The 26,776-nt window shown below is 46.9% G+C and overlaps 1 protein-coding gene across 12 annotated transcripts in view; it reads right to left on the reverse strand.

The window, feature by feature from the left end:
* The window catches only part of COBL (cordon-bleu WH2 repeat protein), a 263,034-nt gene that overhangs the window by 59,451 nt on the left and 176,807 nt on the right, over nt 1–26,776 (reverse strand). For 10 of the 12 annotated variants that reach the window (XM_067745677.1, XM_067745672.1, XM_067745675.1 and 7 more), the window contains 2 exons: nt 4,620–4,758; nt 1,557–1,727 (listed from right to left, as the gene is read on the reverse strand). In XM_067745677.1, the coding sequence (XP_067601778.1) occupies nt 1,557–1,727; nt 4,620–4,758 (310 nt within the window). The remainder of the gene's footprint in view (nt 1–1,556; nt 1,728–4,619; nt 4,759–26,776) is intronic. The other 2 variants (XM_067745676.1, XM_067745681.1) reach the window with 1 other exon arrangement.

Consider the following 26,776-nt stretch of genomic DNA (forward strand, 5'->3'; position numbering starts at 1 on the left):
AAAAAAAAGGCAGCTGCTAAATCTTGTCCTCGGTCTCCCCAGCAGATGCCACACACTGTCCCCCCAAACCCAGGCAGGGGCCCGGGGGAAGCTGGGGTCTGAGGGTTTACATAAGGCCAAGTGTAGGGCAGTCCGCGGGCCTGGCTGTCCCGGCCTGTTAGGCCCCCTGAGCTCCTGGGCTGTGGCCACTCCTCCCTGCCAAGGGCCACCCTCTCCCCTCAGCCCTTCCTCCCTCATGGGCTCTCCAGGGGGGACAATCCCCGGTGAGGACCACGTGAGCGGCCACTCAAAGCTCACGGCCTTGGCCTGTGGGGCTGCAAATCCACTCTCTTCAGAGATGACACAGCTCCAGAGCTGTCTAAGCCTCGGTGTCATCTTTCCGACTCATCTGTCTAATCCTCCATTTCTGAATCCCCTACGAATTTCATTTGCATTCGGAAGCATGTCCAACGTCAAGATGATCAAACAGATTTTGAGGATGGAAAAGAAGTCTTTGTGAAAAGAGATCAAATGAATCAGGATTATTTTGCCTAGAGAAAGTTGGTAAGAAATCCAACGATTATCTTCTTTCCCCAGAAGCTGGCAGGGAGCTAGCTGTCATTTCCAAAGAAGACAGAAAAAGATCAAGTGGTTCGATGGTGGAAATGGATGGACTTCCTAACCAGAGGGCTGCATATCTCATGTGGGTGCCAGCTGTTCCCCAGGCTGAATGTATAGAGACGTTTCACCATCGGGAAAATGCAGTCCTGGATGGTACCTGCTTTATAAGGCAATAGCCCAGCACAGCTCAGGCATCCTGATGGAGGGACGCACCCAGGCTCGATGTCCTGTGTGTGTGTGCGTGTGTGTGTGTGTACAGTGAAATACACAGAGCTAATATCCACCTGGAGGTGGGAGTGCTATACATGGTGCTTATTAAAGTCCAAAAGAAATCCCAGGAAACAATGAAGAAAGCCTGATCTCAGACAGGGTGTGACAAGAACAGAAACAAAACGAGCCTTTAATTGTGGCTGTTGCTAGACTCAAATTAAGCTGTTTCCCCTTCTGGTACCTCAGTCTCCCCTTCTGCGGGAGCTTGGCCACTGGCTGTAGGGTTCAAAGATTCTAGTCCATCAAGTCCCCCCAGCTCTGGAGCACAGCCGCCTTGGCATTCACAGCTGGCCTGAGCGAGCTTAGCAATACAGCCTATACGATCGCATCGTTGCTGTGCTGTGCTGTGCTGAGTGGGCCACCTGTGGGCACTGCGAGGACAGTTCTAATTTGAGGGACATTTATTTGCTCCTAGCTGCTGTCTCCACCCACACGATGCAATTCTGGCTTAAGTCTAACCACAACATGAATGATTAATGGGTTAAATCATTCTTCACGGGTACCTGCCTGGCATTCGGAGTGCATTCACTGTTAGCTGGACACACTGCGTTGAGCGTTGAGAGAGGAAAGCTGCAGGGAAGAGGCACACACATCCCCAGGCAAGAATGGAAAGTCTGGAAACCCAGCGCCGACACCAGAGACCAGAGAGGTGAGGCGTCGACACAGACGAAACGAGAGGCACGTACGTGTGGGTCTCAGGTCCGAGGCCTCGGAAACAGCGCCTTCCCCAGGAAAGCCGAGAGGCTCTGCCACGTCTGTGTCAGGAGGAGGGTAGGGTGGGGGTGGGGGAAGCACTAACTGGGGGGGCCCCCGAGCAGTGCCTCTGGGAGGCTTCTGTGGCACCTGTCGTCCGACACCTACGTGGAATCAACAGGGATTACTTCAGAAGGTTAAGCCCAGAGGCCCTCTGTCTCCAGCGGAAGGTACGTCACCATCACTCAGCCACACCGAGAGCGCCTCACAGCTCCAGATGCAGACACACCTGCGCTAAGCCCAACCTCACCCGACATCAATCCAACCTCACCCGTCACCAAATGCAGCCACACCTGGAACCAAATCCAAACACACCCAGCAGCAAATCCCACCTCTCTAAAGTGTTAGCATTTTACGTACGTGGGGTCCTATCCTTGGGTTAATTTGAATGTACTGCCATTTGTTTCTGAAAGGCACAAGTATTTTTAAAGGCTGAAATTATTATTAAGAGGTCCCTAAACAGCTCTGTCAACTTCAAAGGAACTCTTTTTCTTCACGTTAGTCTTTTTCAGGTTCACAGGTTTTTTAGCTTATTCTTGTTGCTTACATCTATTATTACCTATTACAGATCCAATAACCCCTAATTTGCTCTACCTCTTTAAGCCCATTTATACTATCAACCTCTTCCATTGTTTGCGGTAACAGTTTTTAAACTTTGTTTTGAAAAGGATCCTGGGCTGGAGAAAGGGTGGGGATGTCCCCCAGGCCAGTCTACCTCTCAGACCAACCGAGCAGCCCTCTTTGATCTATTCACATTGGGAACCTATTTACCATTTTCTATAGAAATGGTTTTCTTCTGCTAATAAAGTTTTTGAAAGTTAATGACAATATAACGAATGATAGGAGTTACTAGTCATAAACTGTGCTCATGATTATTTCTTTAAAAAATACTGTCTTCAAGCTCTAAAGTTTAGAATCTTCTAGTAACTAATAGAGTCTACACTTCATGCCCTTCATCAGACTATTAATAAAAATATTAAGACATCATTTCTTCATCAAGAAATATATCCATTATTCCTTCTCTTGCTTATAGTTCTTTAGACTTGGAAAAATATTAATTTCCTCATATATACACATCATTTCCTCTCTCAAAGTGCACATAAGGCAAGGCGTCTGAATGAGTGTGGTTTGCTTGGCCCAGGTAAGCACCTGACATGACAAGGCAACTCCAAGGGCAAGGCAGGTAGAATACACTCTCTACTGGAAGGCTTCCTTTTGTTTACCAAGAAATTTCGGTCAGGACCCAAATCCAGCCGGCTGCAATACCGCTTTAGTGCAAGTTCCAAAAACATTTTCAATTTCTATCTGCAGCTGTCTGAATACACAAAGAAGCTCAGCGTATTTTGTTGTGGTTTGGGCTACTTTTTCAAAATTATTATCTTTTAACCTAAAGCCAAGACTTTGGTTAAAAGTTCTGCTGTAGTGCCGTTACTGTACTTTTAACTCATGGGGATTTCTGATGGGGATGGAAGTCTGCTTTGAAACGGCCACCAAGACCGCTGACCTCAAAAAATATTCAAAGTTATTGACGGGAGGAAGGGAGCTTCTGGCCTCCTCCTTAATCCACAAAACAGAAGTCTATGGACCAGAGAGAGACCCACAGCAGTTACTACCATGCATACCTCCTCTTTGCGCACATTCCTTAGAAAGGGAACTGTCCCTACCGTTTTCACTTTAAAATGCCCTTCTCTCTTTTTCTGAGACCCCTGTGAGTACCAGCTGCCCACCCCCAGGCCAGGCTCTCCAAACTCATTGCACACAGACCTTGGTCCTTCAAGGCTGAATCGGGAGGTCCTTCCAGGGGTTAAAATGGGCTGTCTGGCCTGGAGGTTGGCAGGATTCACCACATCTACACTACCCTAACCATGGATGCGTCTTAGAATTTCAACAAGGACTCTTAATCTGAGTTCTTCATCCACTTATGAAAAGAGTGGGGAGAAAGCTTGGAAGGCGGAATGGGAGTCTCATTATGGAAAAAAAAAAAAAAAAAAAAAAGAAAACCAGGTTTATTTGAAGGAGCTTCTGATCACATTTCCTTCAAATCAGATAGTTTCTCCTTTGGGAACGACGATGGACTGACATGAAATACTGGCTGTATCTCCTTAGCAAAATCGATTCCCAGTCTGTGAAATGCTAAGACGTTAAAATCGAGGTATTGGCCAGGGGAAAATGCTGACCAACAGCAAAGGAGCTCTTATGAAAGGTTTAGGGAGCAACAGTGCGACCACTTATCCCTGGGCATCTTTTCCCTTTGGGGGCTGCAGCCATGAGATCAACGGCAAAATGTGAGGCTGCCTGGGGGACTGAACGGCACTCCTGTGATGACTGGAGCACTTGTGTCAGGGGCTTATCTCGGTCCCTACATAAATGAAACAACAAACACTGAATGATTTTAGAATAAAATCGGCCATCCCTGGCTGGTGGACCTAGAGACCCCCATCTCTTCTCTCCCTTGTAACATGAGGGACTAGGTGTCATGGTCGAATACGTCTCTGCTCACAGACACCAGGATTGCACCCTCTTTACTCTGGCTTCTCTTTTTCTCAGAGAATACCATATAGGAAAGCTTTATAAGTGGAGATCATTTTCAAACAGGGTGCTCAAAAGATGACTGAACTGTTGTCACATGACCTACTGTATAAACGCCCTGCGGTCGAGACGTCTTCCACACCAGCATCCGTGGGCGCCATCCTGGGACTCACCCCCTTCGGTCAGGGAGGCGCCGTCCCCCAGCCACACTCACCAGCTCTCCGTCACTCGCACTCTCCCGAGCCTCTTGACCAGCACGCCTTTCCCACCTTCTCAACGCCCGCACCACCCCCAGAAACTATGCCTGTCGGATGTCCTTGACTCACAGCCGTTCATTTCCAGACTTTCTTTCTTTAGCCTAAATGCTTTCCGAGTTAATGCCATCGCGGAGGAAGCCAGGGCAGGGGTGAGAAGCAGCGCTGAGATGCAGGCCAAGCACCCAGAGGCGCGCGGACGCCATCACTCACCCGTCCTGCCCTTCCTGTCCTCCTCCCTGCCCTCCGTGCGGGGGGGCACCAGCGGGCTGGACGGCGGGGGCTGGGGTGCAGGGGGAGCTGGTGCACGTCTCTTCTTCTTCTGTAAGTCCATCTGTGACCCCAGAGACACCTGCGAAGCACAAGGGAGGACAAATAGCGTGAGGGTGGCTGTGCACGTGAGGGTGGCTGTGCACGTGAGGGAGCTGGCCGGCGTGACGGGTACCCCGAGGAGGGCTGGCAGGTTGCCGGTCCCCTTTCTGGGGCTCCTGGGCAGGTGGTGGAGGCATATGGGTGTGAGGGCTTGCTGGTTGCCCAGGAGTGGCCCTGAGGGGGTCCGGGGATGCTCAGAGATGCCCCCCAAGACCCCTAGGTGGCAGGGGGCGGGGGCTCTGCCCCATATTTCCTAGGGGCTCCAGGCAAATCAGAAGACTTGGAAATCTCTCCTCAGCATAACTATGAGAAAGGGGATCCTGAGCTCTCACTTAAATGCAAAGAAGAACTATTCCTTCTGGAAGCTTTACCAAGGGCCCCTGCAGAGGAAGGACAGAGGGCATCTCTGGCCTTACCCTTGGCCTTTCTCTCGCTCTCCTGCCCCTTCAGCCAGGGTAGCAACTGTCCACAGGCCGACCGCCCCGCACCCAGAACCGCAATGGATTTGCCAGCCCATGGGACACAGGCATATGGGACACCACGCTCCCACCCAGCACGGAAACCCAGCTCCTCTGGGAGACTCAACAGTGACAGATGCACAGCTTCTAACGGCGGCTTGTTAGGATCGAGCAGGTCTCATTGTTGAAGGGGAAATCCGTTCTGTCTGCAAGGCTGGATTCACTGATTCCAGGTCTCTGTTCCCGAAAGAGCGCAAACTGTTCCTCTCCTCTGCACTACAGACGAAGCTTTCCTGCCTCCACCCTCCGATGGGACTGCATGGAAAGAGCACTGCGCCACCTGCAGAGGATGTGCAAGGGCCGGCAAGATGCCTGCGCTTGGTTCCTGCCCTGGGGGGCTTACAGCAGCCTCGGACCTCCAAGCCCAAGGAGGCCCTGGTCCTTCAAGCGCTTGTCCTGGGAGGGGTGCTGCCAACACCACCTGCTGGGCCTCGAGTCCTTCTCTTGGAGCTCCTCGGTTTATCAGCTCAGGTTCACAGTGGATGGAGAGCGTGTCTCCTCCTCCCAAGGAGGGGAACCTCCTCTGCTGGGCCGGACCTGGTGGTGGTGGTGTGTGTGTGTGTGTGTGTGTGGTGTGTGTGTGTGTGTGTGTGTGTGTGTGTGTGTGTGTGTGTGTGTGTGTGTGTAAAAGGTCTTTTACAACTTCATCAGTAATACATATCTATTGCAATTTTTTTTTTATTATAAAAGGAAGAAAAAAAATCCCTTAATTGACACTCGGTTAACTCCTAACAATTGGCATACACTTTTTCTGGTCTTTCTGTTTCCTTTTAAAAGTCATATTTTTTTTATCCTTCTACCACAATACATTATAACCACCTCCTATACCTTTAAAATTCCATGTTTTATGAAAAACATGGACAAGAAAAGGCAAACAGTTCCACAAGGCTTAGAGTCAAACCCACAGCTCCTAGCCCACTCCAACAGCAGCCACTTCAAACTACTTTTCGTCTAGCATTTACTCCGTTTTTCTACATAAAGAGCTTATTCTGCTGTTTCTTGACTTTTCCCATGTTAGATTTTGGCTTCCTACTCCAGAAGTTCTTTGAGACGCAGGCACACACACAGACACACGACCCCACACATACTTTTCCTCCCCAGTCTTTGAAAAAAAAGTTAGGGTACAATATTCAAATTAACATTCACTATTTAGTTATCCATATAGTTATAATAGATATTATAATTATGAAAACAGAAATTTTCTTCAAGAGCAACTTTCTGCGGCCGAGACCTATGCGTGTGTTGACGACATTTTCTTCCTAGATGAACTTCCGTTTGCTGTGAACTTGATAACTGATGTGTCTTCTCACTTTTTCTTCTCACTGAGTTTCCTGGAAATTCCTTTGCCCAGATTTTTTATCCTTTGCTTCCTGGGTCCTACGCCTTTTTAAAATTCACTTCTTCATTTTAGGGGCGCACTTTCTACCAGCTTTCTGAGACAAGATGCGTATGGGGTAAAATTCTGAGATCTTGAAAACCTAAAAATGTTTGTGTTCTCGTACACTGAGCAGTCAGCATGGTACCTGTGAGGTCCACACCGGAAAGCTCTCTCAGGATGCTCGGCTCTCACTCCGCTGTCTTCCAGCCTGCAACCCTGCAGTGGGGACAGCCGCCCCCATCCCAACCCCAGGCTGGCTGGCTGTCTTCCTTCCTTCCACAGGCTTGAGCATCTTCTCACTCCTTGAGCCCTGGACCATCCTGCTATGCCCTGGGTGAGGCTGCTTTCACCCTCTGCTGGGTCATCCACGGACCCCGGCCATCTGGACATCCTGCGATTCTGCAGAATGTTCTAGTACTCTTCCTCAAAGATTTTTTTCTTCCTTCTCTTTTCTCCTTTCTTTCTGGATTCCGATTAGTTGAACGCTGCAAATTCTAAATCAATTTTCTAATTTTTCTTCAATAGTCTTTGTTTTAATTGAAATACAGTTGATTTACAATGTGTTAATTTCTGCTGGACAGCAAAGTGATTCAGTTATATATACATTCTTTTTTATGTTCTTTTTCCATTATGGCTTATCAGAGGATACTGAATATATTTCCCTGTGCTATACAGTAGGACCTTTTTGTTTATCCATCCTATATATACTAGTTTGCATCTGCTAATCCCAAACTCCCAGGCCACCCCTCTCCCTGCCCATCCCCTTGGCAACCACAAGTCTGTTCTCTATGTCTTTGCGTCTGTTTCTGTTTCATAGATGGGTTCATTTGTGTCATATTTGAATATTCTTGACTAATTAACATTTTTCCCTCCTTTCTTAGAAATGCCCTTTATTTCATTATCCAACTCTTCTGGCTTTTAAATTTTCGGTTACTATATTTTTAATTTCCAAGTGCTCTTTCTTGTTATATAGTTTTTGAAATAGCTTCATGTATGTTTCCTGGATACATTCTCTTCTCTTTTCTCTCTGAGGCTGTTAATTTATATCTTTAAAAATATGTCTTTCGGGCTTCCCTGGTGGCGCAGTGGTTGCGAGTCCGCCTGCCGATGCAGGGGACACGGGTTCGTGCCCTGGTCCGGGAGGATCCCACATGCCGTGGAGCGGCTGGGCCCGTGAGCTATGGCCACTGAGCCTGCGCGTCCGGAGCCTGTGCTCCGCAACGGGAGAAGCCATAACAGTGAGAGTCCCGCGTACCACAAAAAAAAAAAAAAAAAAATATGTCTTTCTACTCAGCCGTAAAAAAGAATGAAATAATGCCATTTGCAGCAACATGGATGGACCTAGGGATTGTCATACTAAGTGAAATAAGTTAGAGAAAGACAAATATCATATGATATTGCTTATATGTGGAAACTAAGAAAATGATACAAATGAACTTATTTACGAAACAGAAATAGACTCACAGACATAGAAAAGAAACTTACAGTTACCAAACAGGAAAGGTGGTGGGGAGGGATAAAGTAGGAATTTGGGAGTAACGTACACACACTACTATATATAAAATAGATAAACAACAAGGGAACTATACTCAATATTTTGTAATAACTTATATGGGAAAAGAATCTGGAAAAAATATATATAACTGAATCACTTTGCCATACACCTGAAACTAACACAACATTGTAAATCAACTATAACTCAATAGGAAGTGTCTTTATTTTCATTTTCTTTTGTTATACACACTTTTTCTCCAAGTTCCTTTTTTCTCTCTTTGTCTTGGCCTCTCTATCTGTCTTGGCCTCTTGTCCTGACCTTGCCTCAGTTTCTGGTGGTGCTTGGCCAACTGATCCTAATTAAGTGTGTTTCTGTGGACAGGGTCTGTGGACACTCATGGGATTCCGTGTGGGCACCTGGGAAGAGATCTGGTGAGCTCACTGGGGGACCCCCAAATATCCATATTGGTAGGATCCTCTCTTCCAACCTCCTGCCGGCAGGTGGCAGCTGGCCTTGCAGAGTAGGGTCCAGTGGGAAGGCCTGGGCTCTCACGTAGCGCTGGGCTTCAGGGCTCCCTGACGTCCTAGAGTCAGTCTCTCTCCTTCTTTCTTGTCTGGAGTTCATGGGCAGACCTGCGGCTGCCCATGGCAGGGTGGGGCCTGGAGGCCTTCTGCTTCACAGCCAGACAGCCCGTCCTTGGTCAGCAGCTCTCCTGCCCACTGCTGTGCAGAGGACTCGCACCCACTGTCCTGAGCCTCGTGGAGGCCGGGCCTCTTCTGATGGCCTCTCCACCCGGCCTGCACCTCTCAACTGCTTCTGCTCTGCCAGGAATTTAGCACCATCAACTCATTCTAGTTCCAAGTGTCTACTGACAACGTCCTTGTTCCTTCTCCCCTTCTCTTTGCCGCCGTGGACTAATGCTTTTTATTCATTTTAATGGGGTTTTGAGAGGAGAGAGCTAGACTAGCTCGTTCCATCAGCCACGTTTTCCCATAGCTTTTAAAGGCTGCCCAGTACTGCATGGATTCCTCCAGCCACAGTTCATTCAATTCAACCCCTCTTTCTTTGGTGGGATATTAAGACTGTGGTTTTGGCTATGACAGATTAAACTTTGTAGACCTCCTTTATCTTTCCCATATGTCTTTTTCTTTCTCTTCTTTTCCTTTTTTGAGTTTCCAATACATTTCTTGACTGCAACCTCTGAGGTAAGGAACATGTAAGGCTGGAGGAAGATCAGATTCAAAAACTGTTTCCCAGTGTTAAGAATCCTCGTCACGTGGTTACCTCGCACTGAGCTCGGGATCAAAGTCACCAGGATTTTTTGGAATAAATGGTTGTCAAAGCTTTCCACTTTTCTGTTAGTATCTGCACACTACTCTGGTCCTTGGTTCTCACTGGGGCCTGGGTGCCCAGGGGGTGTGTGGATGAGCTCTTGGGATACCCTGCTCGGGGGGGACCCTGGTCAGGGGTGGGCCGCCTGCTCTTATCTCCACCTGTCATAACCCCGTCTCCCCCTTTTGTCCGTCTGCGGATGATGATGTTGAAAGGCAGAGAGCCTTGGCTCTGGCACCTGGGTTTCTTCGTTCAGGGGTAACATCCGTCCATTCATTCATCATGACGCTCAAATGCTATGCATCTGCCTGCCTGTATTATTTTCTAGTACACGTTTCTCAATCCCGTCTTAAAAGACGGTGAGAGACTTCATCGTTTGTTCACTTGCTCTTTCCATTAACCAACAAGCCACTGTTGACTCCTTATGCTGTGACAGGAATGACCGTGGATTCAAAGACAGATAAAGTTCCTGACCTCACACTGATGTCCACCATCGAATGAAGGAGAGAGAATTCTATAACATTACATGATCTTCTTTTGGCTGGAGACACCGCCAAGAGCTGTAACTGGGGGCTGACGTGGGGACGTGGTTTCCTCTGTGAGTTCACGCTGGTTGATCAGCGCCCGCTAAGCTCGCACTGACGTCTGTATAATAATGACGTGCTCCGGATTCTGCCGAGTGCCAACGTCAAGTGGGAGAGAACTGAAGAAACAAATGGATCACGGAAGCAATTCTGGCTCACCAGCTTGGAAAAGCAGTTTTACCCGTTGAAAGAAAGTTCTGGCTCACTCCTTGTTACAAGATTTGGAGAAACATCAAGACCCTCAAGCCTTTGCCAAGACGGCCCAGCTTTGCCCCTGGCTGTCACTTTCCCAGAGATAATCACAGCCACTCGACAAACAATGGCTGGAGACGCTGTGTTTTCCCGGCACACGGCTATTTCTGATCAATTAAGGCTATTTCTGATCAATTAAGGTAATGTCTTTGCTAAGTGTTTTGGCAAAGTCTGAGACTCCAATCAAGACACGATCTAATGGGCAAAAGTTTTTTTCTGCAGCTTTTGTTAGTTTAAGGTGTTTAAACAAAAGTGTTCTGGTGGATGTATTTACAGACTTCTAGAAAATATTGTTAACATGGGCAGCAACGGAGATTTATTAAACATTTACTAAGGGTGCCAACAGTAGCTCGTACGACTACCTCAGCGAGGTAATTTCACTACCTCTGTTTTACAAAGGAAGAAATTAAAGCTTGTAGAAAATTTCTTGCCCAAGGTCAGACAGCTAACAAGTGGGCAGAGTGGAGATTCGACACTGGTTTAAACCATTCTCCTCAGGTGTGGAAGAAATAACTCCTTCAGTTTTGAGTAGAAATGTCCATTCCTAGGATTCCATAAGCAACTAAAGCCCGAGGAATCCTCACTGTTCCACGTGGCACAGTATCCACCTGCTGGACACATCAGAAGCCAACCTGTGCTTTACTGTAAGGTCCAACGCCTATCTTTAGCACATCCTTTGAGGAGCACTTGAAACCTAGTCCTGCTGACTTTCTAGAACTTGTACCTACCACTGTTTTCCTTCTTAGAACCAGGACATGCCGTGGCCACTTTTGGTTAGGCAGGACTACTTTTACCCTCCATCCTCTCTGGTGACCAGTAGCCAGGAAGCGTTCCCCAATGGCAGAATCAGAGCCCTGGATATCTTGGTTTTTTTTAGAAAGCATCCGTTCCACTGTGGCTGCTTTGGTCTCTGAATCTCATTGTGTCGGTCACGTGTAATGTGACTAGACTCAGAAAATTGTTTAAGAGGGAAGGGAAGTGCTGATGTAAAGAGATTGAGTAGGACTCTTACCATGAAACCCAGGGCCACTGGCCCCACCTTGGCTTCTGAACCTTGCTCAGGGTGAAGCACTTGGTAGGAACATAATCAAAAGTGACTGAATGACAGTGTGTGTGTGGGGGTCTGTGTATATGCGTGTGTGTGTGTGTTTATTTTCCACGCTCCTTTATAGTTCTCATCTACACGCACACGCATTTTCACATTATTCTTGGAGGAAGAGGACATATTCCTCTAGGTTTCAAGCGTTTAGCTACAGAAGACACATCACTAGATTTGAGGGTCTGTCTATGTTATGAAATAAAATAAGTATGGTTTTCAGCACTTTGCATCGACTTATGTGTTCATTTGTCCTTTAGTTCATTCTTTCCTCCATGCATTCCTCCATCCATCCATTCTTCCATCCATCCATCCATCCATCCATCCATCCATCCATCCATCCATCCATCCATCCTTCCAAGCACATGGGTACTTGGTACCGAGCTCCATGCTAGGCACCAGGCACACAGAAGTGAAAGAAGGAAAACCAGGGGCATTTCTTTCAGCCCCATTGAACGGACGGCTCATGTGGGCTTGACTGTGCTCTACTGGGTCCCTGCTTCCTTGCCTTTCCTCAAGCTGCTCCTTCAGCCTGGAATGCCCTTCCTTTCCCAACGCTTCTATCAATCTTCTGCCCCTGCTGAAATCTCCCTCGCTCTTTAATGCTACTTCTCAGAGGAGACCCCAGAAGTGCAGGTGGCCGTTAGTCAGCCCCTCTTCCTGCCCGGATGCAGGAGGGCAGCATTACTCGGAGGACCATCCTTAGCTGCCCCTCCCTTGGTTTGAGCTCACTGCTGCCATGCCCAGCTCCCCTGTTAGCCTGGGAGCTCTGCACAGCAAAGGGCATGACTTATTAGTCTCGGAACTTCCACAATTCCTAGCCTAGGGCTTTTGCGCTTTAGGAATCAAATGTCTGTTGAATACAAGAAAGAATGAAGCAGGCATTTTATATAAATGGAGCATGTTATGGAAGGAATTGACAAATATGAGAGCCTGTAAGCACAACACAGCCCTGGCCCTGTATTCTCATTTCTGTGTTGTGCAAAATGAAAATACTCTATTGTTTTTACTCTGACAAATGAAAGTCACATATGCGCACTAAAAACAGTTCAAATAATAAAGGGGCATATAAAGTACTAAGTGAAACTCCTACCTCACCTCTAGCCCCGAAAGATAACCTCTGTTCAGCTTGATGTGTGTCCCCTCAGTGTGTTTTCTGTGTATCTATATATGTGAATATTTACAGAAATGAGGACATGCTCTCTTGCTGACAACTGCTCTTTTCTCCTGTGATGCTGTCCATTGTTGGGTGTGGATCTCTCCAAAGTCCTGAGGACGGGAAGGGCCCACCCCTGCATGGACCACCCATATCTACCTGTCCTCAAGGTCTGACATTTCTGTTATTTCCAATTCATTGCTCTTTCAAATATTCTTTATTCCTGTCCTGCCCCTAGGTTCTTCAGAACCATTTTTTTTTTTTAGATTCCATATATATGTGTTAGCATACGGTATTTGTTTTTCTCTTTCTGACTTACTTCACTCTATATGACAGACTCTAGGTCCATCTACCTCACTACAAATAACTCAATTTTGGTTCTTTTTATGGCTGAGTAATATTCCATTGTATATCTGTGCTACATCTTCTTTACCCATTCATTTGTCAATGGACACTTAGGTTGCTTCCATGTCCTGGCTATTGTAAATAGTGCTGCAATGAACATTGTGGTACATGACTCTTTTTGAATTATGGTTTTGTCAGGGTATATGCCCAGTAGCGGGATTGCTGGGTCGTATGGTAGTTCTATTTGTAGTTTTTTAAGGAACCTCCATACTGTTCTCCATAGTGGCTGTATCAATTTACATTCCCACCAACAGTGCAAGAGGGTTCCCTGTTCTCCACACCCTCTCCAGCATTTATTGTTTGTAGATTTTTTGATGATGCCCATTCTGACTGGTGTGAGGTGATACCTCATTGTAGTTTTGATTTGCATTTCTCTAATGCCTAATAACTTTTTAAATTGAGATTCTTTAAATGCTAGGATTAGCATTTTTAATGATTAAAATGATTTTTTAATGTTTACTTTTGTCTGTGTGAGAGAAAGAATTTGTAGTTCTATCCATTAAGCTTTTTCTGTCAACTGTGGTGTTAGCCTTTTCTTAATAATATCAATATGTACGTGAAATACAAATATGTTGTGAATATTTTCCCTAGTTCCTTATGGCCTTTTAATGTTCTGCTTTTTTTTACTTTTTTTGGAGTGTGAAAGTTTATCTAATTCAATCTGTCAGGTGCCCCCTTCTTTTTCTGTTTCTGACCCTGTGCCATACTAAGAAAGGGCTTCCTGATTTCAAAATCTAAAAGTCCCTATTATTTTAATGGAGTTTCCTGGCTTACTTTTTCACACTTTTATTTTATTTTATTTTATTTTATTTTATTTTATTTTATTTTATTGCGGTACGCAGGCCTCTCACTGTTGTGGCCTCTCCCGTTGTGGAGCACAGGCTCCGGACGCGCAGGCTCAGCGGCCATGGCTCACGGGCCCAGCCGCTCCGCGGCATGTGGGATCTTCCTGGACCGGGGCACGAACCCGTGTCCCCTGCATGGGCAGGCGGACTCTCAACCACTGCGCCACCAGGGAAGCCCCACACTTTTATTTTAAATCAACCTGGGCTTAACTTTTTACACGCTCTTCATTTCCCCCAAAGTGATGACACGCGCTTACAGCACAAATGACAATTAGTTTATAAATCTGCAGCCACCTACATTGTCGTAAAACAAAATTCAATAAATCACACACAGAATGAGGTGCGAAACACTGGTGTTGTGACTGATGTTTCCTTTCGTCCCCGAAGCATCTCATGCAGCAAGAAGCTGGCCTGCTGGGAATCTCACCTCTTCAGAGCCCAGACCAGAACCATGCAGAACTGGGCTGCCAGCTCACGTCCGGGGTCAGCTGCAGGAGGCTCCTGCCTTGCCGCCCCTGCCAGGCTCCTGCCTAAGCTCTGTCCCTCGAGTCACCTGATTTTACCTCCACAAAACAATAAACCCAGAGTTTCCTGGGAAGAGTCAGTGTCAGATCTGAGAATTCAGAAAAATTGGTGATGCCGTCTAGAAAGATGTCCCTCTGTACTGCTTAAATAACTTCTACAGAAAAGAGACTTATACTTTAAGGGATAAATCCTTAGTCATCTAAGTCAGTTATTTCTTTATCATGTTCTCATTCTCCAGGGACACCAGGATGCCAACTTTATAGTATAATGAGGTTGCTCCGGATTAAAATTTAAACCTACATTTTCAACTATTCCTTTTACACGGTGATTATTCCATCTAATTTTCCTTTAAATACACTTGTACTTTTAAGAGAATGAGCACGAGGATTATGAACAAGAACAGCCTAGAAAAATATATCAGCAAGATGAGAGCATAGCACGGTGGTTGTGCTTGGACCCTGGAGGCAGAAAGCCAGGTTAGAGTTTTGCTTCCACCATGAGCTGTGTAATATTGGATAAGTTGCTTAACCTCTCTGTGCCTCAATTTCTCCACTGGTAAAACAGGGATGAAAATAGTTACTGTCTCTTTTGGTGACTGGGAAGATTAAGTGAGTCATATCATGAAAAGTACAGAGGATGCTGTCCTCACTGCTGGGCAGCTTCTACCAAGATCTTTCACCTTCTTATCCTCCTCATCACCCTCCGAGTCAATGGCAGACACTGCAGTGGGTTCCCGGACAGCTGGAGGTCACCCCAGAACCAGACCTGGCTGGACCCAAGTCTTGGTTTCAGCTCTTACAGGGAATGGCGGGGTCCTCGGAGAACACAGTCAAGCTCTGCCTTCCTAGTTAGGTTTCCGGAGGTTACATGCGCTGACAGTACCACCCTGCAGAACAGTGTGGCTGCCCTGGGAGCTGCGAGTAGCACAAAATCTAGGCCAGCTGCACACGCTCGCTCAGGTACCAATGTCTCTGTGCCTCACTTTCCACTTTTAAATGGAACAATAGTAGTGCCCACCCACAGGGCACCACGAGGCGTCACGTAAGCATTAAGTGTGTGCTCAGAAATAGCTCCAGCAGCTTGAAGTGCTGCTAGAAAGTGATATATACCTGTTTGCTCAAGAAACAGGAGTCGAGTGGAATAACATCAAAGAACACAAAATCTTACAGCTGGAATTCCAACGCTTATTTTACACATGAGAAAGCAGAGGACCAGACGTTGAATGATGTTTTCAAGACCGACTCCGCCTGACTCGCCTTGATTAATGAAAGAGAGAGCGATGATGCTTCCCAGCTTCTGTGCTGGGAGGAAGGAGCCGTGCCGAGGCTCTCCTATGCAGCCCCATGATCTTGTTTAATTATCAAAACCACCTCTCACTGTCCAGAAAAGGGAAGTGAGCTTGGAGGGGCTGAGTCACCTGCTGAAGGCCGCAGAGCTGACTGCTGTCTGACACTTCTCTGTGCCACCTGCTTACGAAAGCGGGGGAGGGGGGGACACACAGTGGGCTGGCCCATGGTCTCCCGCATAACGCTCTGCCTCGAAAGTGGACTGTTTGCTTGATTTGCTGCTGTCTCACTAGCACTGGGAAATGTCCTTGGCGTATTTTGGGTGCTCACTAAACATCCCTCAGCTGAGTCAATGCTGTTACCAAAAGCATCCGTATGATGAAATCTGTTTTTCCCTTAGGACAGGTACACTCACTGGGTGACTTTAGAAGTGCCTATTATGTGTCAGATACTGACCTGGCACTGAGAACAAGAGGTGAGCAAGACAGACAGGACCTCAGGGCCGGTTTTATTGGAAGGGACGTGGGTGATGATCAGACGTCTCGTGGACAGTCCTTGCCACGCGGGACAGCCCTGGAGAACCAGTTTAGGGGGAAGACGAGGCTTTTGGTTTTGGCCACACCTGTGGAGCTTTCTGGTGGGCAGGCTGGAGGTATCCCACCGAGACACTCGCATGGCAGCGGCACCGACGCGAAGCACGCATGGGACTTCCCAAGAAGAACGTCGGGGAAGAAGGGAAAATACAACCCTAAGACGGTCTAACTTTCATGGGGCTGCTTTAGGATGGAAGATTCTGGAAGGCCGCTGGAGAGTTGGAAGCAAGCCGAGGGGCTCAGCAATGTGGCGCAGGAAGTGACCGGGAGGGTCAGAGCCTGCCGAGCTCGGGCAGGGTAGGGGTGTAGAACGCCATCGTGCAGGGGGAGCTGGCCCTGGGGGGAACGGGGCACCCAGAGCAGAGCAGCATGGAAGAGCCAGATGTGCTGGGCGGGCAGCCCGGGGTGGTGTGCAGCGGCAGGGGGTGTGACCAGGATGAGATGGGGCAGCAGGGGGACAGGCGAGGGGCTGGGGGCTCACTCACGGGGGCCTTTTGCCTGCACATTCCTCCTCGGGCTCCCGGGACCTGAGCCAGCCCCAGAGGCGGTCCTTGGGCCACTTCCTTTTACCCCAGAGAATTTTCAAGGTGATTCCTTCCAGATTCAATGCCTTTAATGCCACCTTTGTGCAGAGACTCCCAGATTCACAACTCGGCCTGAATTCCTCCCCTGAGCTCCAGGGCCACACACCTAAATGCTTGCTGACAACGGCACCTGGACATGGGCATCTCCGTATGCCCCCAACCAACCCCTTGCTTCTCTCCCCAAACCCGCTCCTCCCCCAGGGTAATGGTCACTCCCTGTTTCTAGCGGTTCAGGGCCAGATGCCCCAGGCGTTCTGGAGGAGCCCACACCCCTTCAACAGGCGGGTCTTTCTCCGTGTCCCTGTCACCACTCGCTTGAAGCCACGCTCATCTCTCACCTGAACAAGTGTGGCAGTCCCTCCCTGGCCTCCCTGTGCCCACCTCAGACCCTTCCACATGGAAAGCCAGCCACGCTCTGCTCAAAAGTCTGCAAATGCCTCCAGTCCCATGTCCTGCCTGCAATTAACATGCAAGGGCAAACATCTCCTCAAGATACTGATGTCATTTCCTTTGGGAACATACCAAGAAGTGGAACTGCTGGGTCATATGGTAGCTCTATTTTTAATATTTAGAGTAATCTCCATACTGTTCTCCACAGTGGCTGCACCAATTTACGTTCCCACCAACAGTGCAGGAGGGTTCCCTTTTCCCCACATCCTGGCCAACATTTGTTATTTCCTGTCTTTTTGATAAAAGCCATTCTGACGGGTGTGAGGTGATACTCGTTGTGGTTTTGATTTGCATTTCCCTGACGATGACAGATGTGGAGCATCTTTTCGTGTGTCTGTTGGCCGTTTGGATGCCACTTGTAACGACACGGTTGGACCTTGAGGGCATTATGCTAGGTGAGATAAATCAGACAGAGAATATAAGGAATCTAAAAAAGCCAAACTTGGGAAAACAGTAAAATGGTAGCTACCAGGGGCTGAGAGGTGAGGAGACAGGAAAGAGGTAGTTTCAGGAAACAAACCTGCAGAGCGTAGATGAATAAGCCCTGGAGACCTAGTACCCAGTGCGGCGATCATAGACAACAATATTGTGCGATAATCATCAAACTTGCTAAGACACTAGATCTCGATTATTCCCACAAGAAAAAGAGAAATGATAATTATGTGATGGGACGCGAGTGCCAACTGTTGCTACAATCAGATTACAGTATATAAATGTATCACATCTGCACGTGGGGCACCTTAAATGTGCACAATGTTATACGTCAAATAGATTCCGATGAAAATGAAAGTAAAATCCTCTGGCAGAAGCAGCCAAGGTAACTGGATGGGAGTGGAGAGTGAGCTCTGGGGAGAGGCAACCTCTGCTGTGAGATCTGCCGTAGAGCAGACCTGCGGGTCGGTGTGGACCAGGCTGGCACCTGGAGGGGCTCCAACCTGCTGGCCAGGTGATGGAGCTGAGCGCACCCACAGCTGCGCTGGCCCAGCTCTGTTCTGGGCACCTACAGAGATTGTGCGAGAACCCAGACAGACAGCAATGATGCTGGCCACGGCCAGTGCCTTTAAGGGGAGGAAGGGGAGGGAGTATCCAAGGAGGAAGCAGAGTTCCAAGTCTGGGGCTTTAGGTCAAAGAGCGTCACTCGAGGAATGAGCAAGCCCCAGAGCTGGCCGTGGCTGGCCCCTGCGAGGGAAGAAATGTCGCTGCTGTAGCAGTACACAAAGGATGTTGCAGCCACCAAGCCATCACGTTACAGCGGCCCTGACGGTGAGCCCTGAGGGAACTCAGGATGGAAGCAGGATGCCCTCAATCCAGCCGTCAGCCACTGCAGCCAACCCACCAGTGGTGCATCCTGAGGGGACTCAGGATGAGAAAACACAGGACACTGGCCCCAGATGGCTGAGGTGCAGAACAAAGGGATGATGTCAGTGAGCCCAGACTCTTGCATCTTCCCACACATAGAAAAGTGCTAAATTCCTTAACTTGAGATGCCTGGTTTTCTTTCATTAACAGTAATCTTTTGATGTTCCCACTACCTGGTCTTTGTTGCAAAAACTCCTCTATATCCTGGCTCCCCCTTACCTCTTTGGAGCAGTCCGTCAGAGCAACCCGAGAGGCTGCGCCCTGGGTTTCAGTCCTTAGTTTTGTCTGCCACATATAACATAATTCTCAAATTTTAGGTTGTGCGCTATTTTTCAGTCGACACCCCGAGGGCATGTTTCCGTTGGGATTTACTTGTTTCTTCTTGTTTACTCATTTATTTAGCCGTGTTTCTCTCAAGGATGCTTCCCTTCCAATGCACCCGGAGACACAGCCCTCAGCTCCAGTCTGCTGAGCCGATCTGTCCTCCAGGGGTGTCTAAACACCTGCCCTCTAGACCCCTCCCCAGGTGAGACAGCCCTTGGGGAACCAGGGCTCAGGTATTAGTACTAACGTGTGACTTTCCTTCTGGGAATTTGGGGAGGCGAGTCAAGGAGATGGTGACATCATATCCTGATTTTACAGGGGTCCCTAAATCCCACGATAAAGAGTACATCCACCCCATCACCAATGACATAAAATGTGGGGACCCTGAATCTTAGATTTCCCTGTACAGTCTTAATTTCAAAAGTTTATCTTGCTGTCAGAGGATATCCCACCATTTAATTTTGGTCATTCTAAATAAAGCAGCATTGATTCTGTGTGAGTGAACATCATACTTGATGAAAGCAGTATCCTGGCTGGGTGTTACCTGGGCAGATGGTTGGCACAAATTCTAAACCCCTAAAATGAGCCCTTCTAGGAAGTATACAAGCCATACATCACAGACCTATGCCCAAGGTGTGGGGAATTTTTATCAGTTATTTGCTACCATTAGATGACTAAGGTCACCATAGTTTTGGCCATGGAAATTCCGGTATCCATGCAATGTTTTGGGATTCTGCTTTATTCTTAGGCTACTAAGAAAGGCTGAGATCTTAAAAGTAAACATTTGGAAACAGCCTCAGTGTCTACCACATGGAACTGGCTAAGTGCTTTATGGTGGACTGGCTGGCTTTTACACAGCCCTTAAAATGGGGACTATATTTATGAACTCCTGTGGAAAAGAGCCCCAAGATACATTCTTAAGTGAAAAGGTATAAAACAGTTTGCATGGTATGTTTCCATTTGTGTAAAGAGGAAGCCATTGCTTATGCACAGACACACACACACACACACACACACACACACACACACACTATACCTGAAGGGTACAGAGTGACCATACATATTACTATACTACTTGTTCTTGGGGAGGAGAAGTGATGGGGAAAAGGATGAGGAATCATTTTCACTCTATATCTTTTGATATTTTTGGAATTTTGAAACATGTAACAGTATTACCAGTTCAAAAAATAAATTTAAACAAAACCTTAAGAAAAGAAAGAAAGAAAGAAAGGCTGAGAAGACTCCACCCAAACTCTGATGCCTCAGGTCAACTAAATGACTCCCTTTGGTTGTTTATATTCCATCAGCTAAAATTAAAGCCCTCTTCACAGGTGGGAGCAGGCACGCTGCCAGGGAAAACAATTTCTATCATCACCATCTTTGGTAACTCCAGAAAGAAAAACACTGGGCATGCTCCATGGAAAGTTATGAGAAAAAACAAAAGTTGCTATTCCAGCACTTTCTTTCTACCTCAGTTAGAACAAAATGCCCTAAAACAGAATCTGATTATGAGCTTTTGGTTTTTAAATAGAGATTTTTAACATGGAATCCTCAAGTCTGATTTTCCTTCCTATTTCCCAGTGTGTACCAAAGACTCTTACACCACTTCAACAGACGTTTATGAAGGGTTAAGTTTTCTTCTAAAATTGCATCAGCCAGAGATCCGTGCAGAGATAGTTCTCTGTAGGTTTACAATCTTTTTGTTTTCATTTTAATTTTTTCTGGCTTGCTTTTCTTTTCGTAATTTTTAATTTTATTAGAGTATACTTGATTTACAATATCATGTTAGTTTCAGTTGTACAGCACAGTGATTCAGTTATACATACGTACATATATATATTATTTTTCATTCTTTTCCCTTATAGGTTATTACAAAATATTGAGTATAGTTCTCTGTGCTATGCAATAGGTCCTTGTTGATTATCTATTTTATATTGGGCTGGCCAAAAAGTTCATTCGGGTTTTCCGTAACATCTTTCGTAAAAATCCAAATGAACCTTTTGGCCGACCAGGTATATAGCCATGTGAATCTGTTAGTCCCAAACTCCTAATTTATCTCTCTCCCCCTTTCTCCTCTGGTAACCACAAGTTTGTTTTCTATGTCTGTGGGTCTAATTCTGTTTTGTAAAAAAGTTAATTCCTATCTTTTTCTTAGATTCCACATATAAGTGATATCATATGATATTTGTCTTTCTCTGTCTGGTTTACTTCACTCAGCATGACAATCTCTAGGTCCATCCATGTTGTTGGAAATGGCATTATTTCATTCTTTTTTCATGGCTGAGTAATACTCCATTGTATGTATGTACCACGTCTTCTTTATCCATTCATCTTTCAGTGGACACTTAGGTTGCTTTCATGTCTTGGCTGTTGTGAATAGCGCAGGTATCTTTTCAAATATAATCGTTTTTATGTTTAAAGTACTGGCAGAAAAATTTCTTCTTTTAAAATTTCACACTCAGGCATTCAGGAAAGTTGCCACTCCCTGGCATCGGCATGCCACGGGCAACCCCTCACCTCTGCCGATGCTTCCCGTGTTCTCAGCAGAGCCCGGGACTCTGGCAGAGGAACAAAACAGGGTCCATCCCACCCACGACCCACAGATAGGACAGGAGGTGGGGGGAGTAAGAATTAGAAAGAGGCACCGGTAGGTAATACAGGATGCAGGCCCAGCAGGGGCTCCCCTGACAAGCAGAGGGGATGACAGGCAGGTTAAGCAGGTGACAGCCTCAACCCTCGAGCAGATGACGCCCCTGTCCTCGGGATGGACCCCCACCAGCAAACAGCACATCATTTCTTCTTCCCCTGCCAGCATTAGTACCATGGTCCACCACCCCACTTTGGCCAGCTGGTCCCTCGGCCAAAACCGAGATCTTGTCTTCAGAGCAAAATTAAGAGCCTCCTTTGACCGCGGCCTCTCTGAGTCTCTAAACCCCGGCTCCCTCCCTGGCTTCCCCTGAATCCAGGTGGCAGCGGCCTCCTCACCACCTTCCCACAGCCCCGCGGTCCTGGAAGGACGCTCCGCTTTCTGCCCCAGCTGCTCTCCTTCCTCTGCTGCTCCCCCGGCTCCTCTGTCCTCCTCCCCTTTCGTGTCTTACCCACTCCTCTATTCCCAGCCATCCCCTACACGCGGATAATTCTCAGACTGCCTAGTGTGACCACCCCCTTCTCCCCACCTCGGAGCTCCACGGACAATCATCAAGTGGCTTCCCCTGCGCGTCTCCTGAAGACACAGGTCCCAAATCATCACCTGAACCTACAGTCCCCTCCGACCTGTCCCCTTCCCGTACCTTTGGATGTTGGGTGCGTCCCAGGTGCTGGGATCCCTCCTGCTGGCACACTTCCCTCACCGCATTGCTCATGAAGGGCTTCGGGTCTTTTCCTGAGTCTCTCAAAACGGTGTCTCCCTCTCTTCTGCTGCTGTCGAGTCTCAGGCCCAGAGCATCCCTGTCTGGATTACTTTAAAGGTGTCTCACCTCACGGTCCGGCCTCCCTTTCTCCCTTCTCTGAGTCCGTTTCCACAGTGCGCCAGGCGCACGGGGATCACTTATTTACTCAAAACTTCCCTAAATACCGACTAAGCGCCAGACACTGTCCCACGTGAGTGGAGAGAGCCTCAAGGAAGACAAATTCCTTCCCTCGACTCCCCAAGCTCACCTCCTGGTGCGGAGACAACAGGAAGAAACACCTGGATCATTTTAGGTGGTGACCCATCTTATTTAAGACAGAAACGTGCTTTTGTGGGCTGAGGATGGAGGGCTCACCTGAGCAATTAAACAGGAGGGTCAAGAAAGCCCTCTCTGAGGAGGCGGACATCTGCCTTGAATGGTGATGAACAGAATATTACAAGCGAGGACAGGAGAGGGTGGGAGCCGCTTGGCTTCGTTGCCACTACAACAGGACAGGGAGGCCACTGCGGCCAGAGGCCCTGCATGGCGCTCCTGGCCTCGGAAAGAAGCTTGGCTTTATTCGGTGTCACTCCCTCCTTAAAACTGTAAGTAGGATCAAGCCCAAATGATGCCTGCAGCAGCCACCCAGCTCCTCGGGGGGTGGGGGGCAATTCTTCCTGTCTCATCTCACCCCCCCGCGGGCCTCACACACCTCAGCCTCCAACACCACCACGGGGTCCCCTCCACCTGCGTCATCCTGTCTTGCATCTAGCAGACTCCTATCCACCCTTCAAGACCCCAGTGCAATGTCCCATCCCCACCAAACATAAACATCTGCCTCTCGCACACCCCAGGACACCTGCACCTGCTGTGGCTGCCCTGTCACGCATGCCTGACTTCCCCCTGGACTGCGGCCTCCTCGAAACCAGGGGTGAAGCTTGTCCACCTGTGTTGCTCAGCACCTGAGTCTGGCTCCAGGCAGGACAGGTAACAGCCCCCAACACGTTTTGGCAGGTAGAAAACTAAGCAGGTGCATTTCTGAATGGTAAAGACCCTGCCTATGTAACGCCACGTATTTGTACCACTCTCTTCCCACTTATCCACAGGGACACAGAGCAAGCACGTCCCAGGAAGATGTGAGGTCATGGCCATATCCTGTTCACCTGTACTGGGACCATTCCGAACAGGCTCAGGTGCATTAGCCAGCATCCCACAGAGATTTTCAGGTGGGCATCCATTGCCATTTTCGCCAAATACTCTCTCTCTCTCACACACACACATACACATGCATAGGCTTGGATACAACTTAAGTAAAGCTTGCAAAAGCATTAGAGAGAAAGACAGAAATGCTATAGGGTGGGTTTAAAAAGTATGTTCTGAAATAGATTCCACAAATATAGTCAACTGATCTTTGACAGAGGAGCAAAGGACAGAGGAGCAATGGAGAAAACAGCCTTTCAGCAAATGGCTCCGGAACAACAGGACATCCACACGCAAAAAAAAAATGAATCTAGACACAGTCCCTACACCCTTTTCAAAGAGTAACTCAAAGTGGATCACAGACCAAAAATATTAAATGTAAAGCTATACAACTCCTGGAAGATAATACTGGAGAAAATCCAAATGACCTTGGGTTTGGTGATGACTTCTGAGATACGACACCAAAGGCATGATCCGTAAAAGAAATAATTGATAAGCTGAACTTCATTAAAGTTAAAATCCTGCTCTGCAAAAGACGCTGTCAAAAAATGAGAACACAAGCCATGGACTGGGAGGAAATATCTGCAAAAGATACATCTGATAAAATTCTGTTATCCAAAACATAACAAAAACCCTTAAAACTCAACAATAGAAAACAACCCGATTAAAAATGGGCCACAGACTTTAACAGACACCTCCCCAAAGAAAATATCCAGGGGGCAAATAAGCATATGGAAAGGTGCTTCATATCATATGTCATTAGGGAAATGCAAATTAAAATAATGAGATACCACAACACCATAGTACTTGGTATTAATGAGATACCACAACACCATCGTGTCTACGCTTCATCACTAGTTTTGCTGATTTTAGGGCTAGGATTCCAGCCGTATTCCGAAGCTACAAGCAAATGCACCAAGTGTAAACCAATACTCAGAATATGTAACAAAAATAAAATATAAAGCACATAAATAATGAAGACTTAATCAGGCTTTATTATTCTATCGGCTATTAGAACTACGTAATGAAAAGTCAGGCTTTTGCGAACTACCACTGCTATTGTGTCTAAATTTCCATTAAGAAACCACAGTCCTACTTTGGTCTCTTCTCCCTCCAATAACTGTATCAGGCTTTATTATTCTATCGGCTATTAGAACTACGTAATGAAAAGTCAGGCTTTTGCGAACTACCACTGCTATTGTGTCTAAATTTCCATTAAGAAACCACAGTCCTACTTTGGTCTCTTCTCCCTCCAATAACTGTATCTCCCCTTACAAAACACTCTTTGTTAAAGGGTCTTTAGTGACTGGAAGACTTGACTGTACTGTCATCACCTCCTGGGACTAAAATGGCTAACATGCTTCTTGAATGTTCGTCCCTTGGCAAACATGGAAAGCTAAACAGAAACACACAAAGAACAACACAAAGGATAGTGCCCTTGTTCTGTGGTAATTATCTCCTGAAACAATAGATTTTGGAAAAAAAAAAACCAACAAACCACTTGCTATGGTTGAATGAGTCCTTTATATAGCAATCAGTCCTTTTTCAATACTATTCAGAGTCATTTCTCTCCCGTACCAGAAATGTGTTATTTGCTGCTCTCAGCACTTAATCATATTAGTTTGCTGGAAATATGAAACAAACTTGAACTTGAGGAAATTAAGCGTGGCTCTCTTCATAGAACCTAAGATTGCTTCTTTTATATTGTCTAAAAGTAACCAAGGGCCGTTGACTTCCACATGACCTAAATCCCCACACACACATCACTCTTTGCCTTCCTGGCCACTGTGCACATCTTCTGGGTTATTCTGTCCAATCCTCCCACCCCCGCCAATCAGATGGATTCAAAGTGTGGCCACACTCCAAACGGCTGTGAAACTGTTGTCCGGACCGAGACTCTGGGTCCCCATGGGACACCTCCAGCTCGCCATCCACAGGGAGCTAGTTGGCAAGAAGCGAATAGAGGGTCTGGGTTTACCACGTGTTGCAAGAGACATGCTCAGCTAGCACTGCCGCAGGGGGTGCCCTGTCACAAAACAGCAACCCCCATGGGGCCAGCTGGTCCCCATCTCCACGTAGCTGTCCTCTTCTCATTGGTACATAGACTTAAGGCCCAACCGCTGTTCCTTTGTGTTCCAAATGTAGAAAGAAGACGTGTTTTGAATTGGGCATTCAACATAAAAAAAAAAAAAAGAAAAATCATAGCATCACTGCTCACAATAGCCAAGACATGGAAGCAACCTAAGTGTCCATCAACAGATGAATGGATAAAGAAGATGTGGTACATATATACAATGGAATATTACTCAGCCGTATAAGAGAATGAAACGATGCCATTTGCAGCAACATGGATGGACCTAGAGATTATCATGCTAAGTGAAGTAAGTCAGAAAGGGAAAGACAAATACTATATGGTATCACTTACGTGTGGAATCTAAAATGTGACACATTGTTGCTTAGAGGAATCGCTCATGATCCTTTGTATTTCTGCAGTGTTAGTAAACTTATCTATGAAACAGAAACAGACTCACAGACATAGAGAACAGACTTGTGGTTGCCAAGAGGGAGGGAGCTGGGGGAGGGATGGAGTGGGAGGTTGGGGTTAGCAGATGTAAACTTTTGTTAAAAGGATGGATAAACAGCAAGGTCCAACTATAGAGCACAGGGAACTATATTCAATATCCTATGATAAACCATAATAGAAGAGAATATTTAAAAAAGACAGAAATTAACACAACATTGTAAATCAACTATATTTCAATAAAAAAATACTACTAATGCATCTAAAAAAAAAAAAAAAAAAAGAGTGCAATGGACCAGGGCTTAACTTGTCCCATCTCCCTAAAGAACAATTCCCGGACCCAAGTCTGTATTAGTGACATCGACAGTCACTAAGGATCACCAGAATGAGCTTTCCAGGTAGCCCTCCTCTTGCTACAGCATTAAGTGTGTGTGAAGTTCATTTTTATTAGAGATGGGGGAGAAAAAAGTGTCAGTAAAGTGTGTGCTGACTCAGAGCCTTTGCAACAGACAACCCTGTGCCTGGAATTTGCGTCTCCTAGATGGTCAGATGGCTGGTTCCTTTTAGGCATTTGGTACAGAGAGCAGTTCCCCAACTTCTGATTAGCCACCCTGTCACATCCATCTTTATCATGTTGCTAATGTCCTCACTGTACTCACTTATAGCTTTTTGTGTATTTGTTTACCAACTTTTTTTATCTCCCAAC

Source organism: Pseudorca crassidens, chromosome 8, assembly GCF_039906515.1.
Source record: "Pseudorca crassidens isolate mPseCra1 chromosome 8, mPseCra1.hap1, whole genome shotgun sequence".
Classification (NCBI taxonomy): domain Eukaryota; kingdom Metazoa; phylum Chordata; class Mammalia; order Artiodactyla; family Delphinidae; genus Pseudorca; species Pseudorca crassidens.